This window comes from Orbilia oligospora, assembly GCF_000225545.1.
Source record: "Orbilia oligospora ATCC 24927 unplaced genomic scaffold scaffold00006, whole genome shotgun sequence".
Lineage (NCBI taxonomy): Eukaryota > Fungi > Ascomycota > Orbiliomycetes > Orbiliales > Orbiliaceae > Orbilia > Orbilia oligospora.
In genome coordinates this window covers 1,288,713-1,310,897 of record NW_011645563.1, presented here as the reverse complement: position 1 = coordinate 1,310,897, position 22,185 = coordinate 1,288,713, and the positions used below count along the sequence as shown (strand labels likewise).

Sequence of the window (22,185 nt, the reverse complement as noted above, 5' to 3'; positions counted from 1 at the left end):
CTTTTACCTTCTTATACTCTCTGAGTTTTTTTATTCATTTCCTTTGACAGATCCCTAGAGACCTGCAGGCAGCCTCCGGGACCTCTTCCATATATATATAAAATTTAAAAATGAAGTCTACAACCCTCCTCTCACTCCTCTCCCTAGCCTCCACCGCCCTTTGCCATGCATACATCAAAGAACTCGTAATCGGCGGTCAAACCTACGCCGGCTTCGATCCATTCTACCAATCCTCCCCGCAAGGAGTCGTCCAACCCTGGGACACCAACAACCGTAACACCGACGGCCCCATGCGACTCTCCGACGGCGACGGCATAATCTGCGGTCGCAACCCATCCCCAGCTCAAAACGTCGCAAAAGCCCAGGCGGGAAGTCAAATAACCTTCCGCTGGTCGCGATGGCAGTCAAATCACCAGGGACCCATAATAACGTACCTTGCCGACTGTGGTGGGGATTGTAAACAAGCCCGTGGGGCGAATTTACAATGGTTTAAAATCGACGAGGCCGGGTTGTTACAACAGGGTTATTGGGCTACAGATCATTTGATCAGACAGGGGTACGAGTGGAAGATACAGTTGCCGCAGAATATTAAATCCGGACAGTACTTGATGAGACATGAGATGATTGCATTGCAATTTGCTACTCAGCAGAATGGCGCGCAGTTTTTCACCAGTTGTACGAATCTCGATATTGAAGGTGGGACGGGTCAGTCGGTCCCTCAGGGTGTTAGACTTCAGGATTATTATACCGGCGCTACTCAGGGATTGTTTGTGAATATTCAGGGTTTGGGGTCTTATCCTATCCCCGGACCACAGGTTACTCAGGGTTTGGGGGTTACGCCGAGTACTCAGCTGAATGATGGGAGTAATAATAACCCTAGCTTTCCACAGACGTTTCCTAATGAGCCTACCGATGATAATGGTACGGTAGCGAATGTTCATTTGGATTATGCTGGTGGAAGTTCTGGTGGTGCTCAACAGGTTCAGCAACAACAGGGGCAGCAGCAAGGACAGTATGTCTATTATCCTGGATATGGGTATTACTACCAGTATCAGAAGAGAGATGTCCATGGAGATAAGCATAAAAATATGAAGAAGAGGAATTCGGAGATTCTGGCGAGGAGGATTAGAAGGCAGGTTGTGGCGGAGGTAACGGGCAAGAAAATCTAATATATAGATATCTATATACTTTACATGTATACATGCCATTGATTCTTGCAGTTTCATTTTGAATGTTTTATGATAATTAAATTTAAAGCGAGGAGTTCGGAATAGTTTCAGTTTGAAAATTTCATACACAGTTAAATTTAACTCGGCCTTCAATTTGAGGAACAATAGTTTTCTATAATCATCTACCTACTTAAAAAAAACTTTTTAACAACCATACATTGCGCAATTGCTTCAAAATAATCAAAGAAGAATAGCAGAATGCTACAAGATTATTGGTGTATAGTAAAATATGTATCTATTTACTAATTCGATGCTCCCAAAATCACATAAAGAACAAGGATCGGGGAAGAGGCCTCTTGACTATATACCCTAGCGTTAGCCTCGAAGCATTCCCATTACTGTGAATCAACCGCGCTCTCTTCTCCGGAATATGCATTTGAACAATGGTACCAGAATCAAAATATAAAAAAAGGGAGGCGAAAGTCCCAAAACTAAAGGAAAGACCTGTACACAGAAGAGGAAGAGAAATATGAGACCAGCGTAGCTTAAAAAAAAAAAACCATCAAAAATAAAACCCAGAATTAAAACCCGTATACTGCGATAAAAAGATATTTGTGGTGCCGCCGGAAAATATTAAGGAAAAGAGATATGAACTATCGTGAAGGCTGTTCGCTGGCTTTGGAAAAGGAGGAGAAGAAGAAAAGGAAAACGTCGGAATGGGTATTGCGTCGCGGATGCGAATTTGTTGAAGGGTAAGTTGTAAATTTCAGTGGTTTTTCGAATACCTGTTTTTTTTGATCGGGCCTGGTATTTATCGGTCGGTCGGTCGGTAATAGTTGCTCCCAGATCTTAATTTCATGAGAAATCCAACCAATCACATCGACTGAGATCATCATCGCTTCCGGAAATTTCAGATATGACGGCCTTGTCTCCCAAAATTTGACGAAAAAAGGCACCCATCCGTCGCCGGATCTCTTTTGATACCATCATCGTTTATAATATGACGCATCTGCAGCCAGGACTTGGTCTTTCGCCTGTTCTTCCATTGTTCCCATTGAATCCGGTAAATTTGCCACTCTTCGTTGTAACTTCGTCCTCCGCAATATCGGCAGGTCGTAAACTGAGATGGACGACATTAGGTGATTCGAGTTGAAGCCGACAGTCTAGAATCCCCACCGGTTAATAATCTTGGCTTTCATGTGGGGAGGAGGGTTAAGTCGTATTAGGAAGGTATTTTGGGAAATTACCTTTTAGTAAGCTCTTATCCTCGAGCAGCCTACCCAGCAATATCAGACGTATCAGATGTGGGCTGGCAGGTTGTTTAGTCATTAATTCTTCTATTACCCCAGAAACAGAATGATATTAGCTGCGTGTTCACTTGTTTTGAAAGGCCGGGAGGATAAATTTACCCTCTTTCCAATCTCTCCAGATGCATTCTTTGAGATTGTATACTGTCATCATCATTGCATCTTCATGGGGCACGTTGTGCCTCTTGATATAGCCAGGATTCAATGTAAACGTCGAACGTGCGCCGGATAATATTAACAAAGTGATGACGATTCCGGGTGAGGGATCTTCTTCTGATGTTGATGAATCCGGTAGTCCCAGAGAGGATGTAATAGCATTATCTTCAGAGGCGGATGTAGATTCCTGGGTTCCATCAACGGGAGGGTTGGACGTAGACGCCAAGTGGAGGGATTTCCTGGCCTCTTCTTCGAATCGCATGGCAGATTCCATTGCTAATGGGGTCGTAGCGATTATAGAGGATTCGGGCCTGACTATGGATGTTCTTGGAGATGTAGTGTCGATGGGAGGTGGAGATTGTTTGGTGGAAGAGGATGTCGGAGGGACCGATGATGGGGGGTGAGTAGGATCGGATTCCTCCGGCATGGCTTGTGACCTTTCCTTTTATTTTTTTATTGACTTTTTGCCTCTTTGTCGGAAAATAGAAACCTGATAGAAGTCTGGATCGATGAATCCAACCAAAGGCGTAAAAATCGACACCGATATTATTATTGCAGTCGTGAAGGTAAGGTAGCGATGCTGGTGAGGACTAGTGTATATAGAGGGGTGGTGTTCATTCGCGATGGATGATGGATGGTTGGTTGAGTTGAGTTGAACCCAATTCAGGCAAATGTAGTATTAACCCAAGACACGATACCGGAAACGTCCTGACAGAGAGATGAGGGTATTTTGTGAGTGGTCGGATATTAGTCGGAAGTAGCGAATACGATGGTAAAAGAGTCTGGAAGTGGGCTGTGATGGAGGAGATGATGTATGTTAGATCAAGGGAGAAGGAGAAGGGGAGAGGAAGGAGAGGAAGGAGGGAGAGAGAAGGGAAGAGAGGGAGCGAAAGGGGGCTGGCTTCTTAGTAAGTCAGGAAGGAAGTGTTGTCGTTCAGGTTTAAATTTAATAAATGGCAAATTCCACCACTCACAACCTCATCATGCATCAACGTTCTATAATTTATAATTATCACAGCACAGCACTATACTTATGGGCTTCTTATAATACAACTGTCTGGTTTTGGGACATTATAACTAGAGAGGAGTAGGAGAGAAAACGGAGAGGAATTGTGTCTGACAGGTTCCGGCGAAGTTTATAGTTGTTCCGAATGTCCAGGGCCAGGAAGTAGGTAAGTATAATAGAGCGTTTAATTTTGGCAGGGGGGGTCAATAGCTGCATTCATTCGAGCTGCTGTTGCATACTGATACTTGCATTTGATATTTATACTTTGCATTCCACGAGATGTTAATTTTGGTATAGGATACTTAATGTCTACTTCGAAAGTAAGAATCAAATATCAAATGTTGATTGGAAGTAAGTATTTGACTTTCCTCAAATGAATGTCAAACGGGTATACATATGATGACACTGACTCGACAGGCATCCTATTGGTGCTTGGTAATATCAGAGACCTATAATGCAATACCATCAAACCGGGTTCCCTGGGACGTCATGAACTAGTATATTACATACAAGCGATGTTATGACGAAATCCCATCCAACGACTCCACCGGATACCAAGATCTTGTTTGTACCGTACATCAGTACTAGTACTTCAGTACTTCATACATAAGTACATGCATACATACATCCGCCCGCTGTGTATAGCTTACACGTGCACGTGAGAGGCGTGGATACTTCTACATGGGATCTGTATGGAAGTACGTAAGGATGTAAGGATGTCTGTGGGGGCTGTGCTAGTCGAAACATCGGCACCAGCCACATCGCATCCACACGCTTTCCTCAAGTAAGCACTTGACCATTACATACACTTAGCTAACGTACTAACGTAGCTACCGAAATGTCGGCGTCGGCATTAATCTTTTAGTTCAGCGCGCAGTACCCCGTACTAACAAATAAGTCCTGTTAATAAGTATGCTCGTATTACAAAAGTCAGTGCACTGCAGCCACCTGCAACTTGCTGCAGGCAATTGCCCATTACCTCCACAAAACATTGCAATTGTAATGTTAATTGCCTCTGTTTTGCCAGGGTAGAGCCGCGCCAAGCTCGAGCTGCGCTGTGCCTCCTCCACAGTTGGATCCCCAAAAATGCGAATGAATGCAGATGCGGATGCAAATGCAAAATGCAAACCTTCCCCGACGCCGAAGCTTAAGGGACTCGTGTGCAGTACTCCGTATAGCGCTGCCTGATGTGATATTACTTGTGCTACTACTGGTGCCCCTCAGTAGCATCCTAATTATTAATTATTTGACCCTTTCAAATGTTTTCTTCTCATCTTGTTCTCCTATTAATTCTTGCAAGTTGTTATAAATTCGATCCGCGCCGTGAATATATGAGTCGACATGGGTTTAAGGTCCCTTAAACAGAAACTTGCTAAACGGCTGTCCGTTTCCGGCCACGGCCACTCAAATTCAGCCTCGGGCCCTTCGACATCGACCTCACCTTCTTCAGCTCGAGATACTTCTAGTATTCTCCCACCGGCATACGAAGATGTTCCGATTTTTGCCAATCCGGCGCCACCCGAGCGAATTCCGTTTCTTCCGTATGAAATAATTACTGGTATTTCCTCCTTTCACCTATGTTTAGCCCATCCTATACGGTAGAATGATGGCAATGATTTAATTTGAGGGGGGAAAAAAAAAGATATAATATACTGGGCTATAACCCCCGCTTTCGATGAATACCGTCAACATGAGTCCGCCATCCACGTTCAGACATTGCACCATCTTGCCGCCGTTTCCCCAGCTTTTCTTTCAATCGTCCGCCGAATATGTCGAGAAGCTCCCGAAATCCCTCCAGCCCACCGCAGTGTCCCCTGTCGAGGTGCCCACCACGGTTCGGTGTGTACGTTTGAAACTGCAGCAGCATGGATGCCAATTTCTGTGCTAGCCGGGATATTCCAACTCAACATCTTCGATAAAGACCGAAAACATGGGAAAACGATAGCTAGAGTCCAAGGATTCCAGCCAAATCTTACGGCCCTAATATTTTTATTATGGAATCGACAAGCTATGGAACGGGTGGAAGGTGTGCCTCGGCGTAACATATATCTCCCTTATCCGATTTCATTCGCGACTCATAACCACCATAGAAGTATCAACAAGTTCAATATTGTGTTAAAAGCATTAGCGAACTGCCGAAATTTGAAGTTTTGCTATGTAAGGCTATCGGTGCCGGCTTTGTATTGTAGCGCTCAGCATCTATTGGAGGCCATTAGGACTATTGCCCCAACGAGGTATTTGGAGGTCAATATGCATATCCTCGGGTGGGGTGGAGGGGAAGAACACCCCGCCTTCCCCGGTTTTTGTGCGAAATTGCCATTGGAAATACTGAAGGCTGGACTGGCGAGGGGTGCTAGTAGAGTCGATATTCATGATTTCAGATTGGATGATAGACCTGTGAATGAGAGGTCGAAGGAGCTGCCGTGCCCGGGCAGTATGGTGCATTTCATACGTTCTCGCCCAATACCGGATGGGGTTGTTACTCTACCAAACGGTGGGGGAGTATTCGCACAGCTAGTTATCAAGGGAGACTTGGACTTTTCAGTGGGCCTGTCGGCTGCTACAGGGGACAGCGGGAGGATCGCGACCAGAGGTCTGTTGAAAAGCATGGCGGGGAACAAGGTCGTCGTCAACCCGTTTATGTATTATTTGACGGCCGTGAGGGATGGGCAATTTGAGTGGATAGGAGACGGGGAGAAGTTTACGACGAATCATTTTCGGGAGCTTTCTCTTCGGGACGACCTTGGAACGGTGGACGGGAGAATGATTGAAGAGGAGTGGATGTTAGATGGATAATACAGTATTAATATATGCCACCATGATACCACCACCGTCTAATATACATAATATTTCAGAATGTAGATAGTAGAATTTTAGTCTTTGGTAGAAATTGAAATTGAAACGGAAACCGAAGTCCACGAAATTGAAGTTGAAGTTGAAGTGGAGATGATATATTAATTGGCCAATGAGGGCTTCCGGATGGCCCCCGCGCGGACTCGAAGCGGGACTTCGGTCTCTCCCCTTTACTCTATCGATAACACCAGACTCGACAATATGGCTGATGAAACGGACCTTTAATTTTAATTTTATTATTTTTATTTTAGACTGTCTTTCGTAGAAGTGAGGAGAGATGTTGTAGTCTTGTTTGAGAGTCCGATTTTTATATCGCCGCTCCCAGCCTTAGCTTAGGCCCTATATAAGAATAATCATATCCCGATACCAAAGAAGTCATAGTAAAATATAACCCCGGTCACCAGTTGCTGTAGGATTCGATTGATTGATCCCAGGCTAGTTCTAACCAAGGACTTCCTTACTTAAGTACATATGTAAGGATGTATATGGTCTTAACTGACTGTAATTGCTTAACTCTAGACTATTGAGGCAGAAGCAGAAGCAGAAGCAGAAGCAGGAGCAGGAGCAGGAGCAGGAGCAGGAGCAGGAGCAGGAGCAGTGCAGTGCAGTGCAGTGAGACAAGACAGGGCAGCACCTGGCAGCTGGACAGGCACTTGGTTGCCGGTGCTGGGTTGGCCAACACTTGTTTTTTCTCAACGTTCTCTCTCCTTCTCTCTATCAAATCAACCTCACATCACTGCCACTGCCATATCACTTCACATCACATCACTTCCCTTCAACATCGACACAACCTCCATCATCATCACCATCATCATCATCAACGTTCAACCACCATCAGCTTCCAGTATCTCTTGCCCGCTCACTCAGATCCCTCCCGTCCTGGCGACAACTTCCTCATCACTTCCCTCTCATCAACTAACTCTAGAATCTATTCTATCTACCGTACACTGCTATCTCCCTCACGAGACTAGTCGTTCCTCTACCTCCCCAGTGCACAGCGTCGTCAACCAACATATCACATATTAACAGACACACACACACACACACCCACATATTCGTACATCCAAATCCACCACACCTCCACACGCATACACCGAAATCGCTTCCAGCCAGCCTTCGCTGGTCTGGTCAGACATAGAAACTGCATACCGAATCCAAATTAAACAGAAAGAAAGAACAAGAAAAAAAAACAATCTAAAAAATATTCAAAATTCTAAAAAAAATTCCAAAAAAAAAGATCAATCAACATCACTTTTCTTACAATCCTCTCGACAGCGTGTGTATACGATATCCCGGGAGTTAACTACTTCTCGAGTTCGCCGTATCATTCCATTTTGCTTCTTCGAAAAGCATCCTTCCGTCACTTTCGACGGCTCTTCGCGTCCCCGATATCTCTCCCCCGGCCACCCCTGGTCCGGGGCAAGCTTGCAAGCGCTGACCTGACCTGACCCACCCACACTTCCAACGTCCATCTTACTCCTCCTCGTATCTACATCTACATCGACATCGAAACTTCGCCAGACCGACTAGCCTCTTATCGTTCTTATCGACCATCACCGACCTACAAAAAGCACCGAGCATATCTCTCACATCACAATTGACCCGTCATGGGTCCCAGATATACAATCGAGGAACTAATCCTCATAAAAAACTCCCCATTAGTCGAGAAACCACCCTCGTTACCTCCATTAGAAGAATGGATGGGGTATGCAATTTCCCATTTTCTCCCCCGTCTTGTGCCACCAATCCACCTATATGCCATGAGAACGAGATCTGGCCAGCTACTAATCTCCGGTAAAATTGCTACAGTTCGCCTCTACCAACACGGCCTACGCCGGCACCGAGAAAGCCCGGCGAAGAGCTTGGCATAGATGATAAGGATAGGTATTATCCCAATCCGACCCTCGTTCCTCTACAAGAACACTCCATAAACGACCACCTACTTGAACTGGTGTCGAAAGAATCTATTCTAACACCTTTAATCTTTCTAGTCGCAGGACCGGGTTTGGCCACACATCTCGAGGATCAGGTACTCCCACACAATACCCTCTAATAACCATCACCATCACCATCACCATCACCCCACTAACACGTATATACAACATCAGATGACTTGATTTCAGGAACTAGCTCATCGAAACCAACATTCACGTCTACGCACTCACGTAAGCCCTTCGGAAACGACCACGATGCATTCTCATCGTCGACGTCTGATAGCAATACCCGCTTCTCTCACTTCACTTCTTCAAACCGTGATGACGATGATAAGAACACTTCGACCACCCCACGCATCGATAGATTCTCTTTTAACAAATTTGGACTGCAGAGGGATACCAATACCACGCATCGTAACGACAGGAACGACCGTGGATTTGGAAGAACCGGCGATGACACTCGCCGCGACAGGGATGATAATAATAAGCTTGGCACTACCACCCGCCCCAGATTTGGTGCTAAAGACGGCGACGAGGGTGGTTGGAATACCGTGACGAGACCTCGAAAATCATTCGGCCATAATGACGACGGAGATAAATTCAGGCGAGAGCATGGAAGAATTAGCGACAATAACAACAACAAAGACCGGGACAATAAGGACCGAACAAACAGATATGAGCCATTTTCGAAAGATAGGACCGATCGTGATCGCGATCGTGACGGTGAAAGGACTAACGTCACTAGCTGGAAGGATCGGGATCATAATAAACGACAGGGCGGGAAAGCACGGGAGGAGGGAAGTTGGTTCTTAACTGATGAAGAGCGCGCGATCAGAAATGCGATCAAAGAAAAAGAGTTCCGCGAACAACGTGAACGCAATCGAGATTTTGGCAATGGAGGCCCCAGACATGACCGAGACCACGACCAGGAGCATCGGCCGCGAGGTAATCGTGAGACGTTTGGAGACTCGAAGAATTTTGGCCGAGGTTTCGAGAGACAAGAAAAGGAGCCCGAATGGATGGATGCTACACCTGGGGATGATGGAAAAGAGTTTAAGGCCCATTCGACTGAAGAATTTCAGCGTTGGAAAGCAGCTATGAAAGCGAAGAATCAACCTCAGCCCGCACGACAACAATCTCAGCCAGTTGAGGAGAAACCTGCGGCAAAGGAACAGAAGGATGAGGAGATCGTATTCAAGTCCAAGGCCGAGAAACGAGCTACAGCTTTAGAAGAGGCACAAGCAGAGCCTGTTGAAGAGCGTAAGATTTTTCACGCGATATTTACCTATGGTTTGGACTAACTTAATGTTACTAGCGCCTACACCTTCGGTTGCAGAGAATGGAGTCGATAGGTTTTGGGGGTGGAATACCTCGTCGACTAGCCTTGCGTCTAAAACCGCTAGCGATGGTGGCGCAAAGTTGCCCGCTGTACCTCCTGGGGAGAAAACACCCGCTGTTGAACGATCTTCCAGATTCCGCAATTTCTTCAATGCGCCGACTCAAGAGGCCGCCGAACTTCCGGCTACTCCAGTTCAGAATGGTAGTCAAGAGCAACTTATGCAACTTCAGGCCCAGCAAGTACAGCAGATCCATCAGCAGCACCAGACTTTGCAGAAGCAGATTGGGCAAGCTCAACAGGCCCAACAAGCTCAACTACCACAACAGCAACAGCAACAATTACAACAACAATTACAGCAGCAGTTACAGCAGCAGTTACAGCAACAGCAGCAGCAGCAGCAACAACAACAGCAGCAGCAGCAGTTACAACAGAACATCTCCCAATACCAGCAATATCAAAACCAACTGTTACAGCACTCGAACCAGTCTCAGATGAGCCAGGCTTCCGCTCTTCAACAACAGCAGCAAGCCGCAAAGGACAAGCAACTCGAGGCGACCTCGAAGGAGGACCGAGAGGGATTCAACAATATCCTGCAAATGCTGGGACGGGCTCGTCTATCGTCGCCCCCTAATGCCGAGGCACAGAATGCCTTTTTGTCGATTTTGGGAGCACCTTCACAACAGGGCACACCGGTCTCTCATACTCACCCGACTCCTCCTGCTAGTCATCCGTCGAACAATCTTCCTGGGCCGCCACCACAACAGCCACAGCCCCATAGCAACGTGAATAGACTCCCGAGTGCTCTGCAGTCTGCCCAAACCGGGTCGGGTAATGGGAATGAAACTATTCTAAAGCTCTTACGTCACTCGGATATGCCTACACCACAAGGACCGCCGCCGCCGCCGCCATTCCTTCAGGACTACCACACCCCAAATGGGCCTCCGGTTTCCATTAGCCCTCCCGCGGTTCAACGCGGTAGCAAAAATAGCGTCGCAGCTGCTTTGAATGATCCTGCAATCAGGGCCATTGGACGTCCAGGAGACGGTGGACCGCCCGGGCTCCCGAAAAACCTATACCACGAGCCACCACAGCATGTTCGAAGTCCCTCCCAGATCCTCGAAGCCCACCATCGGGGCTTTCCCGGAATGGACATCCGCCCTCCACCTGGCATGGACCGGAACACTCCATTAGAAGTTCAAAAGGCCAACTACCTGAATGAGCAACCGCAGCGAGCAATTGATCCACGTCACCTTGAGCTTCTTCACAACGAGCAACGGCGTAGACTCATTGAGCAACAAATGCAGATGAATGCCGCGGGTGTTCAAGATCTCCAACATAGGAACTTCGCGCCAAACCCGCCTCCTAGGCTAGAGCAACGGGTTCCCCCTCAACCACAAGTACCACAGAATACAGATCAAGGTCCACCAATGGGCATGCCAGGTATGGGAGGAGATAATGTACAAATTCCCGGGAACTGGGCACCAGGACCGCAACAACATCCATCACAGCAAAACCAGTCTGGACCTGCCAGTAACACAAACCAGCAGCGCCCACCACCAGGCTTTTTCCAACGAGGACCCGGTGGGCCGCCTGTACCCGCAAATGGCGGAAGTGTTAACGGTCCTGGCGGTCCTGGCCCAATGCCACCACTGCCATTCTATGGACCTGGACCAGGATTGGGTAGTATGCCACCATTGCCTTTTGGGCAACATGGTATGCCACCGCCGCCCAACATGCCCAACATGCCGAACATGCCGAACATGGCAACTTTCCCGTTCCCACCACCACCCGGACCCGGTGGACCACCCCCACCTATGCCACCTCAAGGATTCCCACCCTTTCCTTTTCACGAGGGTATGATGCCGTTTGGCGCTGGACCAGATGGCTTGAGGAGTCCACAACACCAACATCTGGGAGGTGCTCCTCCTGGAATGTTCAGCGGAAGATAAATCGCTGCAGCTGTTCAGAGTTGCCATTCTGGTTACATAATACACAACGATGGCGATTACTTTAAAAACAACTATGTGAAGCATTATCTCATCAGCTGTTTATCAAATGGTTTATTGATTCCCAGGTTATTTTTATTGGGATGCAATTAACAACCGACCACATATCAGTGAAAACTCAAAAAATGTACAAATATGCCTTTGTACTCCTGCTACTCCTGACTGTTTGCTTTTGTTTGTATACGAAACTGGAAACCGCCGCTTTCCCTTTGTTTTTTCCTGTTTTCTTTATGTCCTGGCGGATACTGGACGCTGCATTACTTCCCGCTCGTCCGTTTTCTGTTTTGTTTTTTGTTCTTGTTCTCTACCGGGTTTACTCGCTGTTGTTCTTTTTGCTGTTTCCGTGCTTTCATCCTGTCAAATCTTTTTATGGTTATCTGTTCCCATGGCTTACTACAAGTTTTCTTTTCATATTTAAATTACTTTTTTCTTTTTTCCCTTTTCGTTATTTTCATTTTGTCTCTTCCTACAATGGTCGATGGACCCTCCCCATCACTCTTCACTTTTCCGGGCAGCCACTACCCTTTTCTCTCTTTTCTCTCTCTCACATGACAAGGCAAGGAGGAATTACAAGATGTGCGTAGCCTCAAATCCAGGCGCTCGAGGCGGAGGGACTATTGGCCAAAAGGAAACAAAAAAAACATGGGCAAAGGAAAAGTGAAAACCAACCTCTAGGAAAACTTAAACTTACTCTGGCCACTCCTACGACTACCGTTACTACTACTGCGTAGCTACACACCCCTTACTATAACTACAAACTACTTCTCTCTATCAAATGGAATATTAAGAAAAGCACTTGGGCATCAAATCTGAGCTTAAGAAATAACTTGGTTCTTCTGTCTTTCTTTCGTGGGACTTCTATATAATGGACATTTAGATTTTTTTGTAGAAAAATAAGTCGACCTGTGTTGTGACGGTGTGTATTACCTCGAGACGAGGCTAGATCCGAAAAGATGAATGATACGCCGAGACAGCCAATGGGATGCTATTTACAAAAGTAACATACATGTACCTGGGGTAATGTCCACTTCTAGAATTCTCAATTACGACAATAGGCGAGATATCGATCGAACCCGCGTTCTGGCGGGAGAATTAATTGAGTTAATTACACAACATACTGGCAGTTATGTTGGGTATAGGATTCTGTTCTTATGCATATGCATATTCCTGCTACTTGGAATTATTTTGACCTGGATTAGGATCGGTATTTAGGTTTTCGATAACATCGGTTTTATGATGTTGACTAAGATAGCCAATAAGCAGTTACAACCGGAATCATGCAGACTGGACTTACCGACAGACAGCTTGGTCTTTCCCCCGGAGAGGTATTTTTCCCCGTTCCGGATCCCAGCATTCGGAACCCCGCGCGGTTTGAGGCATCGTAGTTGGTCTTTGTTTGGCTTTGTGCTACCTTCTAAGGCGTCTGGACATTCCCTTGTCGCATTGACGAACCCGGGGGGGGGTTGCTTCTATACTTTTATTATGATCCTATACTGTTATTGATATTATAAGGGCAGGCCTAGGCTGCGGCCGTGGTACGTACATGAGATCGTGAAGCGCGGGTCGATTCGCGCCATCGCGGGAAAAGAGAAGCTAGATATAGCTAGAGCTTCAATATAGGATTTACGGAAGATGCCGGTTGACGTCGACGTCGACATCTTTCTGTCCTATTTCTCCGTGGACTTCGAGGTCATCTGGTTTACGAGGTCGCATGCATTATCCTTATCCTTCTTGAGTTTCTTGTTGCCTTGTTTGGTAGTATTATTATTATTCTTCTTCTGCTTGCTTGCTTGGTATACCGGTATCGATTCGATCATGATCATTGTTGAACAATGCTATTAATATTTTTACAGTTTATTGTATTATATTCGAGATGACCTATAAATATGTCCTCAATTCCCCGAGCTTCATCTTTTTCTGTTTAATCCTCATCGGCTGATACTCTTCTATCATTTACCGGTTCGACGACATCATCTTCTCTGAACGAAGTGCACTCACATTCATTAAACCCACACGCTCATTATATATATTCTCTCTTTGAAATCCGAACGCACTTCTATATATATCCACATTCTTTATTCTGTATTCATTCGTTTCAGAAAGATGTTAATCTCCAAGATTGCCGTCAGCATCGCATTCTGCGCAGGTTCCTCCCTCGCAATCGTCTCCAATGGCGCTCCCTTCATAGCCTATGTCTGCCCACCAGGAACCAATGAAAAGCCATTCGCATACAGAGACGCCGCCTCAATCCGCGGTCACCAAACAAACTGCAAATATGTAGCAAAGGATAATACAAACCCTCCCAGACACGGAGTTCTTGTCAACCAATGTCCACAGACGTTACCAGATACACCCGAATGTACCTGGTACGCCTTCGATCAAGCCCAAGACATCCCAGCCAACGGAGCACCCTTTGTCTTCTATGCCACAAAGAACGAGGCAGACCGAGATGCTACTGCCGTACGATGCAGACAGGCTGGTTGTAAATGGGTTGCTCGTGCGAATAAGGTGAAGAAAAATGGAACTTATGGTATTCTGTGTAATATGTGCCAGAATTCTCCGGCTGGAACACCCGGTGCTGATGCCTACGGGTTTGGAAACAACCCGCCTCCGGCTGCTCCTGCCCCTCCTCCTGTTGTTAAGCAGGTTACGGTTACCAAGACTGTTATAAGAGGCGATAGGACTCTTCACGTGGTTTATGTCGGTCAAAGAGCTGTTCGGACCATTACACTTGCACGTAATGATGTGAATACCGTTACACGATATGTTAACCAGGGTGGAAGAGTTAAGACTATCTATATCAAGTATATCGGTGGAAAAGTCGATTCTACAAGGACTGTTACACTGGGCGGTCCCGTTGAGACTAACGTTGTAACGAGGTATATTACAAAGGGTGGTCGCAAGGTTACTGTTTATGTCAGGCAGGGCGGTGATACTACGAAGACCATCACTATTTCTCCAGAGCCAACTGGCGATAGCGATGATGGAGACAACGGTGGAGACAACGGTGGAGACAATGGTGGAAAAGGTGGGGATGATGGTGACGATGGAGACAATGGTGGAAACGATAGCTACTAAGCTAAGCTAAGCTGAGTGGCCAGCACTTTAGATTTAGATCTTGTCGAAATCCCACCCCCGGGACTTCTTCATGGAATATCTGTCCATATACAGAAGTGGGGTCTATCAGTCCCTGACATATCCTCCTGTATTTACGCCGTTTTATCTCCTTTTGTTTGATAGAAAATAGAAATAGAAATAGAAATAGAAAAACAGAAAATTAGATATCATCTCCAAGCTAAACCAAGCGGTCAATATTGGTCAACAAGTATCTATCTATAGGCCTAGGCCGCATATACTTGCCACATGGTGTGGTTTTGTTCCAAAGCTTAACTTAGGCTTTTTAGATAATGTCTCCTCCTAAACTCTGTTATTCCCTATAAATATAAGTACCTTTCAGTACTTATATATATATATAGTGATACCCTTTCATGTGAGGGGTTTCCGCAAGATCCACTGACATTTCAAAACTATAGGAATTAATTTCGTATCAATCGAATCGACTACTGTCCCATGGCCATGTAACAGACCATATAATGAATGTTAGAGGTACCGGTATGTAAGTGTATGCATGCAATGAGTTCGGCTAAGCGAAAAGCATTAGTATAACCGTGTTAACTTAACACGTTTGTGCACCCCGACCAACTATCGTCGCTCGCTAACCACTTAAGTACTTACCCGACTATTCACCTTGCATGCCTATATTATAGATCAGGTTTAATATACATAGCATCCACTATATATATATAGAAAAATAAGTAGTTAGCAAGTGGTCTAACTAAAGATTGATATTTGAATACAGGGGATCGTTAATTGGTATTTCCCCCAGATATACCTCCTACTTTCGGACTCGAAAGTGTATGATGATGTGTTGGAAGTGGTAGATAAGCACACTGGCCCAGTTACCGGCCTTGTTATCGTCTGTCTGGTAAACTGCTAGTCTACTTAATTACTGTAGAGACGGGCCGGCCGGCTTGCTACCGGCTAGCTACCGGCTTGCTACCGGCTAGCTACCGGCTTGGCTACTCCGTGCCGGTCTGGTTACGGGCATGAGTGGTGCTGGCTAGCCGGTGTGGGAAGGTCAAGGTCGCATGGACCTCCAACACATCTTCTGTAAATGGAAAAGACTCGAATGACAAACAATACAACTAGCGACACCGAGACGAGGGAAATTATACTACACGATATACCAACAAATATATTACAAACGAAACTTCGATCGATAAAACATACATTTATAATACATCGCTGAATCATCTATCATACAGATCAATATCCCCATATAAGGGTAACTAAGTAAGTAGGTACCTAAGTAAATATCTTACAACCCCACCAATCCCTCCAAAACTCTCCCAATATGCCCTTCACTCCACTGTCTAACATATCCTTTATCACACCCTTCCCACAACCTCGCCGCCAATCTCTTTAGCAATATCCGTTCCTCATCACCATCAACCACAGAAATCATCATCTTGATCCAACTGACCACTCCAGTTCTTGTAATCAACGTCGTAGCCCCTCCTTCAACTCCTGCCGTATTCCACAATATCTCCAATATCTTCTTCCTTATCCCTTCTTCTTTCCCTTTCACGTTTGTATTGTTATTATTGGTCGTAGTAACAATACCCCCATAAACCCCCAAAACTTCTTCAAACACCCCTCTTTTCCTAAAAACCTCAATATCAACTTTATCCTTGACCCCACCGGCCAACCCTTCGACTATCCATCCGACTTCCTTCCAATACCCTTCTCCCTCGGTTCGTAAAAACTCCTTGAGCATGGGTATTTCCTTCAAATCAACGGTTGCTCGGGATTGTAGCCACACCATCACTTTTTCGTAAAGAAAATGTGAAGGGTTGGATACAATTCCCAGGATCTTTGCAAGTAAAAGTGCTGTGATCGTGGGTATTCCCCTTTCTTTCAATCCACTTCCTTCCGTTTCTTCTTTTTCATCTTCTCCCCCATCCGAGTTCAAAACCGCGATTCCAGCGAGCACTTTACATATCAAATGCATCACTTCAATTCTTTCTTTATACCCCCTCACCCCAGCAAGACCCTCCAACTTCCCCACAACAGCCGTAAGCACAGCTTCACCCATCCCCCTCTCCTCACCGCTGTCGGCCGAAAGCGCCAGAAGTGTATACCCCAAAAGCCCCTTCTCAATTATATCTTTAACATCAACCTTATGCTCTTCCTTCTCGGTCACCATACCATTCATCACCAACCCAGCGATGAAACCAACATCATAGCTCCTTCCCCTGACCCCACCTTCATCTTCCTCATCGACTCTTCTACACTTTTCCAAAAACCCTTTGAGTCCGTCACTACTACCAATCAAACCCTTAAACTGTACTTTCCTTCGAAAGAAATTCCCCATTGATTTTCCAACGACTTTCGAAGATACGAAGATTTTGAGTTGTCCCTTCCCGTCTCTTTCCACAAATTTCCGAGTTTCGTCATCGGTTATTGTAACGGATGAGATCCTTTCTAGAATGCTGCGCTCCATGTATCCTTCTATCGATATCATTATTTCCAAAAGTATTGAATCGACGATATCGTTAGTGCCGCCGTATACGGAAAGGATTCCGTCAAGAGTAGTAATGTTACTATGTTGCGCCTTTGAGGCGTAGAAGAGTCTTCTGAGGATATATGATAGATGGTGAATTTCTTCATTTTTTTCAGGGTTGCGTGGGGAGGATGAGAGGGAGGTAGGCGTAGTTAGGAGGAGTTGCAGGAGTTTCGAATGTTGAAGGTACTGTGGTATAATAATTAGCATCGTCGTTCTAGCATCCGAGTAAGATCATCAAAGCAGGGCGGAGTGGAAAAACGTACCTTAACATCTTCAATACCCGCCATTATTCCAGCGGCAAAAGTAACAACCCCCCTCCCAACCCCCAACTTCTCAAACAAAACCTCAAGCAAACTATCAACCGCATCTTTCGCCACATAATCCAATAGATCAACTTCATTCCTCCCCATAAACCCTCCAAACTTTTCTAACCCATCTAGTAGATCCGAATCCGCTTCTTCCGAAATCTCGGGCTTTGAGAGCTCAACGGTGAGGGTGTAAACCATCTTCTGAAGCTTTGTATGGAACCAGGACATATCACTGCCCTGTGACAGACGATATGCTGCTTCGAATAATGGGAAATCAGAGACAGATAAAAGTGTGTTATCCTTATCATCGAGTTGGAGGAGGTTCAGAACTTGTTCGTTCCAGGTTATGAGTCCAAAGTCAAGGCCGATTTCAAAGTATTCCGCCTTACAATCCATGTTTCCTAAACCTTTGTAACCCTCTAAAAGGGCTTGATGGAGAGGCGTGGATGTACCCGGGGCGGTATCGAGATAAAATTGCTGGATGAAGGTTTCCTTCCAGTCTTCATCAAGTTGCATGCCATCTCCGTGTTTTAGATCTCGTCTATTCCAGCGAAGTCGTCCGGTTGATTCGTCGCTCTCCATGGCGAAATCTTTGACAGCCTTGCAAACTGGGAATGTTAGGCTCGTAAGCTGGTTTAGAGATTTCTTCGGGCTGGCGTCAAGGTATTTGCTGACTATATCCAATAGGCCCTCAATTCCTTTCGCGAAACCACCATTTTGCAAAAGCAATAGGAGGAAACTCGAAAATGCTGTTGCGGAGCTTTCAACGACTATTTGGTTTAGCGTCTCAAATCCAACAGATATATTCGACAATCCCTTCAAGTCTTGTTGTTTAACCAGCTTCACAAATGACATCCAGGGGTGTTCCCTGATACCTTTGCCACCGCCAATAACTCCCCAGACTTCATCCCCCACCAGAGTTTCCCTTGAAGCGTGTAGACGCTCAAAAATTACCTTCCAGGCTAGGTCAGGCAATTCAACTGTATTAGATTCTCGACAGCATTTCTTCAGGTCGCTGACGTCTAACAACTGTTTGAAGAAAGGTGACAGCTTTGCTGCTTGTTTGGGATCGGCTGAATATGATGCCGGAGGTGTTTGTACTAGTTTCCTGAAAAGACTTGATTTGATACCGTCATCCTTGAGGGTTCCGATAGGTAGGAGGGAGTAAATGTTGATAAGTGCTAGATTTTGAGATTGTTAGAACTGACTGCGTTACGAAAATATCAAATCGAAGAAACTTACCGATATCGAATCGACTCATTAATCGCCGCCCCGTAGATGCGAAGTGTTCCAAATGTAGCGGCTTTCCTGCCGTATCGACCATAAAGTTAAGACACTTATTTGAGCGAGAATCCGTCTCATAGGCATCGTCCTTGAGAACCTTTCGTGCAGCATCTTCATACACCTGAAAAACAGTATTATGAATACTCTCCAAAGCGGAAAATTCGGTTTCCTCAAGAAGCGATTCATCAATGTTAGAGGTCGCTTTCAGAAGTATCTCCACAACATGTTGTATCCACTTCCAGTAGTAGAATGTGACAATGGTTGGCCGTGTCTCTAGGGCTTCAGCGAGTGTGTAAAAATAGCCATATTTCTCTCGAACATCCTTTGACTTTCGAAGCTTCGATAAGGCTTTGGCTTCTGGGAGTTCAAATTCCAAAGGGAATCCCGCTAGGTTAGTGGAAGAACCTGCCTTTCCGAGTTTAGACTCTTCTAAACATCGTCTCCAAGCCTTTACGCCCCCCACAAACTGAGCGAAGACTTCACTTAGACCATCTACCTCGACACTGGCAATATCCACTCCGTCTTTTTGAACCATTGATATCTCACCAATAATCCAGAAGCTGTTCGCAACGCTAAGCAGCCACTTGCATAATCCCTCCAATTCTTCCTTTTTCTCATCCTCCTTCTTCAAAAAGTTGAATTGATGGAATAATGCAGCAAGCAGCGGACTCAGCTCTCTCTGCCCTTTAACACTCTCCAAAGTCTCCCCCACGATATCAAAATACTTATAAGGACCTTGCACTAGTCTCCCACATGCATTATCCAAGTACGTCAACACCCTCTCCCACCCCTCCTTACCCTTTACACACTCAAAACTCTCCATAAGCGCCTCAAGAGGATGTACTCCATTCCTTCCATTACCCCCATTTTTTCCGAACACCGGGCTATCATCCACAATCTTCTCAAGCAGCTTATACACATCACTCGTCTGCTCACCCCCATTACCATCCTTGAAAACCTTCATCAAGGTGATCGCGGGCGAGTATTTCGCAGCAGCAGGCTTAGCCCACCACTTCGTCTCTGGTAATAACTTCGCCAAATGCAAACAATGCTTCACTTCCAACGCTTCAAACCCTTTACTCTCACCAATCTTCACAAGCACTCTACCAAACGCGGGACCAAAGTCGAATCCACCTTTCCCACTAGAGCCACCCGAAACAGCGCCGACGATGGAAGGCAGATACTCGTAATAATTCCTGAGTAACCGACTCCCCGCCTCCCTCTGTAAGCTAGCATCCTCTTTCATTTGGTTGAAAACACCAACCACGACGCTGACTTCGGGGACCTTCTTTGAAAACTCGTCCACTAAATCATAAACACCTTTTGCCCAGACACTCCCATCTACCAGTTCCTCCGCCATCTGTCCCATAACATCCAATACAGCGGCGAGCTTTGCAAAGGCGGCATTGAGTATCCTCACAGCAATGAATCTCACAAAGTTATTGTTGAACCCCAAGCATTTCATTAACACAGCACGATTAACCTGTTGCGGTAAAATGTTTTCGATGGTATTCCGAACCGGCGGCGGCGAAGAAGGTACCCCATCTCCACCTGAGTACCCGAACCCTTCGGGCACAGGAATCTGAATCGTCTCCAGCAAAACAGACGAAAGACCGATCCATGTCGCAGTTAGTTTCGGGTCGAATGTAAAAGCTGTATTTTCGTTGAAGTATGCCGCTACTAGTTCTGGTGCTGCTGTAAACACTGCAATTAGGAGCCTTAGGTGATAGGTATTCGAGTACGGTCGTAGAGATTTTAGTAATCCGAGTAGTATCCGGTTGTTGACTTGTTGTTTCCCTGTTTTCTCTGATGCGTCGGATTTGGACCCATTGTACCATCCATTGTCCTTGAAGCATACACCATTCCCAGGCGTAGTACACACTCCGCCTAAGAATTCAAACACTACATCTGCAACCGTTCGGTCCGGGTTTTCGGGGTCAATAGCATCGTCGCGATAACAAAGTTCACCAAGCCGGCCCAAACTCCAATCGTTGAAATAATTTGTCTTGGAACTGCGAGATATATCCTGGTCCGCCACAATGTTATCTCTAAAGGCGATTAAAACCTCGTCTATCACTGCCGCCGTATCCTGACGAATATACTTGAATAAAGGTGTAGTAAACGTCCGTAGTCCCATGATATCGGTTTTGATATTATGTGTGCCATATCGAAAAAATGAGATTATAAACCTAATGAATACGGTGCGTACGCTCGGTCTGTCCGGATCTTCGACGGGTACTTGATCAAGCTTTTCCGTCTTTTTGATCTCGAGGTTTCGAGTTATGTCTTTGACGGTAAAGTCGAGGGATTGGTGGAGGAGGGGGCAGAGACTGCCATTATCGAATTTGTTGATTTCCGTGAGGAGACGGAGGCAAGGTGAGGAGATAGCATCCTTGGAGCCACCTAAGGAGCGGTAGATGAGTTTGAGGTACGGCGGCTGAAGAGTAGATTTAACAAGAGCGACTCCGTGTTTCTTCCAAGCCGGGAAGAGTGATATGGTACGTAGGAGGAGGTTAAGGATTGTGGGGATTGAGGAGAGTAATTGGAAGTTGTTCGACTGGAGGTGGCTGGAAGTCAGTATTTCGATGTGTCCCCTTCAAATTATCAAAGACAGGATCATACTTGTGAAGCAAAAGACCAAGCTTGCATCAGATCGCTACAAGTCTCATCGCCGTCCTTCGATATCTGCGATTCGAGGTATTCCTGTAAAGTGCAGAGTTTTACCTCTTCGTTTGTATGAAGGGCATATTGTAAATCTCGACATTCTGCGAGGAACTTCTTGAAAGATTGAATTCCTAGACACCAGCCATCGACAATTAGCTTTACTGTCGAATACCATTGTGGATTTTCTTTTTGAAAGAGTAGTACCGGCTTGTATTTTCCCAGCATTCGAATAATCTGAAAAAAGTCCTTGTACCTGTCGAGCAGAGGTTATATCCTCGGGCGCCAGACCCTTCAGTGGTGTAGAATTGTCCTTCTTGTGTCTCTTGGGCGTATTCCCCGGTCGCCTATCCTGACCCTCGACATCGGCCTGGTTGAATGGCCGTTTTGCCATATTCTGCGTCGACACCGGCGGGGTTTTCCTTGGCTGTTGTCGCAGAAATTTCCAGCTTTGAATGGTTGAAGAAAAAGAGCGAATTGAAATTGTTTTTGGACAAGCAAAAGCGAACGGAAATTTGGGACAAGGGAAACTCCAC

The 22,185-nt window shown here is 45.9% G+C and overlaps 6 protein-coding genes across 6 annotated transcripts; 4 read left to right on the top strand and 2 right to left on the bottom strand.

Moving 5' to 3' along the window:
• Nucleotides 1-110: 110 nt before the first annotated feature.
• On the top strand, nucleotides 111-1,169 carry AOL_s00006g397 (uncharacterized protein; the record flags this gene model as incomplete). The annotated part of the gene is made up of 1 exon (XM_011119706.1): nucleotides 111-1,169. The coding sequence occupies one exon, from the start codon at nucleotides 111-113 to the stop codon at nucleotides 1,167-1,169; it is 1,059 nt and encodes a 352-aa protein (XP_011118008.1).
• A 993-nt stretch (nucleotides 1,170-2,162) lies between these two features.
• AOL_s00006g396 (uncharacterized protein) lies at nucleotides 2,163-3,059 on the bottom strand (the record flags this gene model as incomplete). The annotated part of the gene is made up of 3 exons (XM_011119705.1): nucleotides 2,163-2,332; nucleotides 2,417-2,506; nucleotides 2,579-3,059. The coding sequence occupies 3 exons, from the start codon at nucleotides 3,057-3,059 to the stop codon at nucleotides 2,163-2,165; spliced, it is 741 nt and encodes a 246-aa protein (XP_011118007.1).
• A 1,920-nt stretch (nucleotides 3,060-4,979) lies between these two features.
• Nucleotides 4,980-7,107, top strand: AOL_s00006g395 (uncharacterized protein; the record flags this gene model as incomplete). The annotated part of the gene is made up of 3 exons (XM_011119704.1): nucleotides 4,980-5,196; nucleotides 5,281-6,421; nucleotides 7,011-7,107. 3 exons carry the CDS (start codon nucleotides 4,980-4,982, stop codon nucleotides 7,105-7,107), a joined length of 1,455 nt encoding a protein of 484 aa, XP_011118006.1.
• Nucleotides 7,108-8,098: 991 nt separating this feature from the next.
• Nucleotides 8,099-11,713, top strand: AOL_s00006g394 (uncharacterized protein; the record flags this gene model as incomplete). Its single annotated transcript, XM_011119703.1, has 5 exons — nucleotides 8,099-8,196; nucleotides 8,301-8,375; nucleotides 8,483-8,520; nucleotides 8,600-9,685; nucleotides 9,741-11,713. 5 exons carry the CDS (start codon nucleotides 8,099-8,101, stop codon nucleotides 11,711-11,713), a joined length of 3,270 nt encoding a protein of 1,089 aa, XP_011118005.1.
• A 2,160-nt stretch (nucleotides 11,714-13,873) lies between these two features.
• AOL_s00006g393 (uncharacterized protein) lies at nucleotides 13,874-14,848 on the top strand (the record flags this gene model as incomplete). Its single annotated transcript, XM_011119702.1, has 1 exon — nucleotides 13,874-14,848. One exon carries the CDS (start codon nucleotides 13,874-13,876, stop codon nucleotides 14,846-14,848), a length of 975 nt encoding a protein of 324 aa, XP_011118004.1.
• A 1,300-nt stretch (nucleotides 14,849-16,148) lies between these two features.
• On the bottom strand, nucleotides 16,149-22,043 carry AOL_s00006g392 (uncharacterized protein; the record flags this gene model as incomplete). The annotated part of the gene is made up of 5 exons (XM_011119701.1): nucleotides 16,149-17,582; nucleotides 17,660-18,885; nucleotides 18,947-21,545; nucleotides 21,611-21,783; nucleotides 21,857-22,043. 5 exons carry the CDS (start codon nucleotides 22,041-22,043, stop codon nucleotides 16,149-16,151), a joined length of 5,619 nt encoding a protein of 1,872 aa, XP_011118003.1.
• Nucleotides 22,044-22,185: the final 142 nt, after the last annotated feature.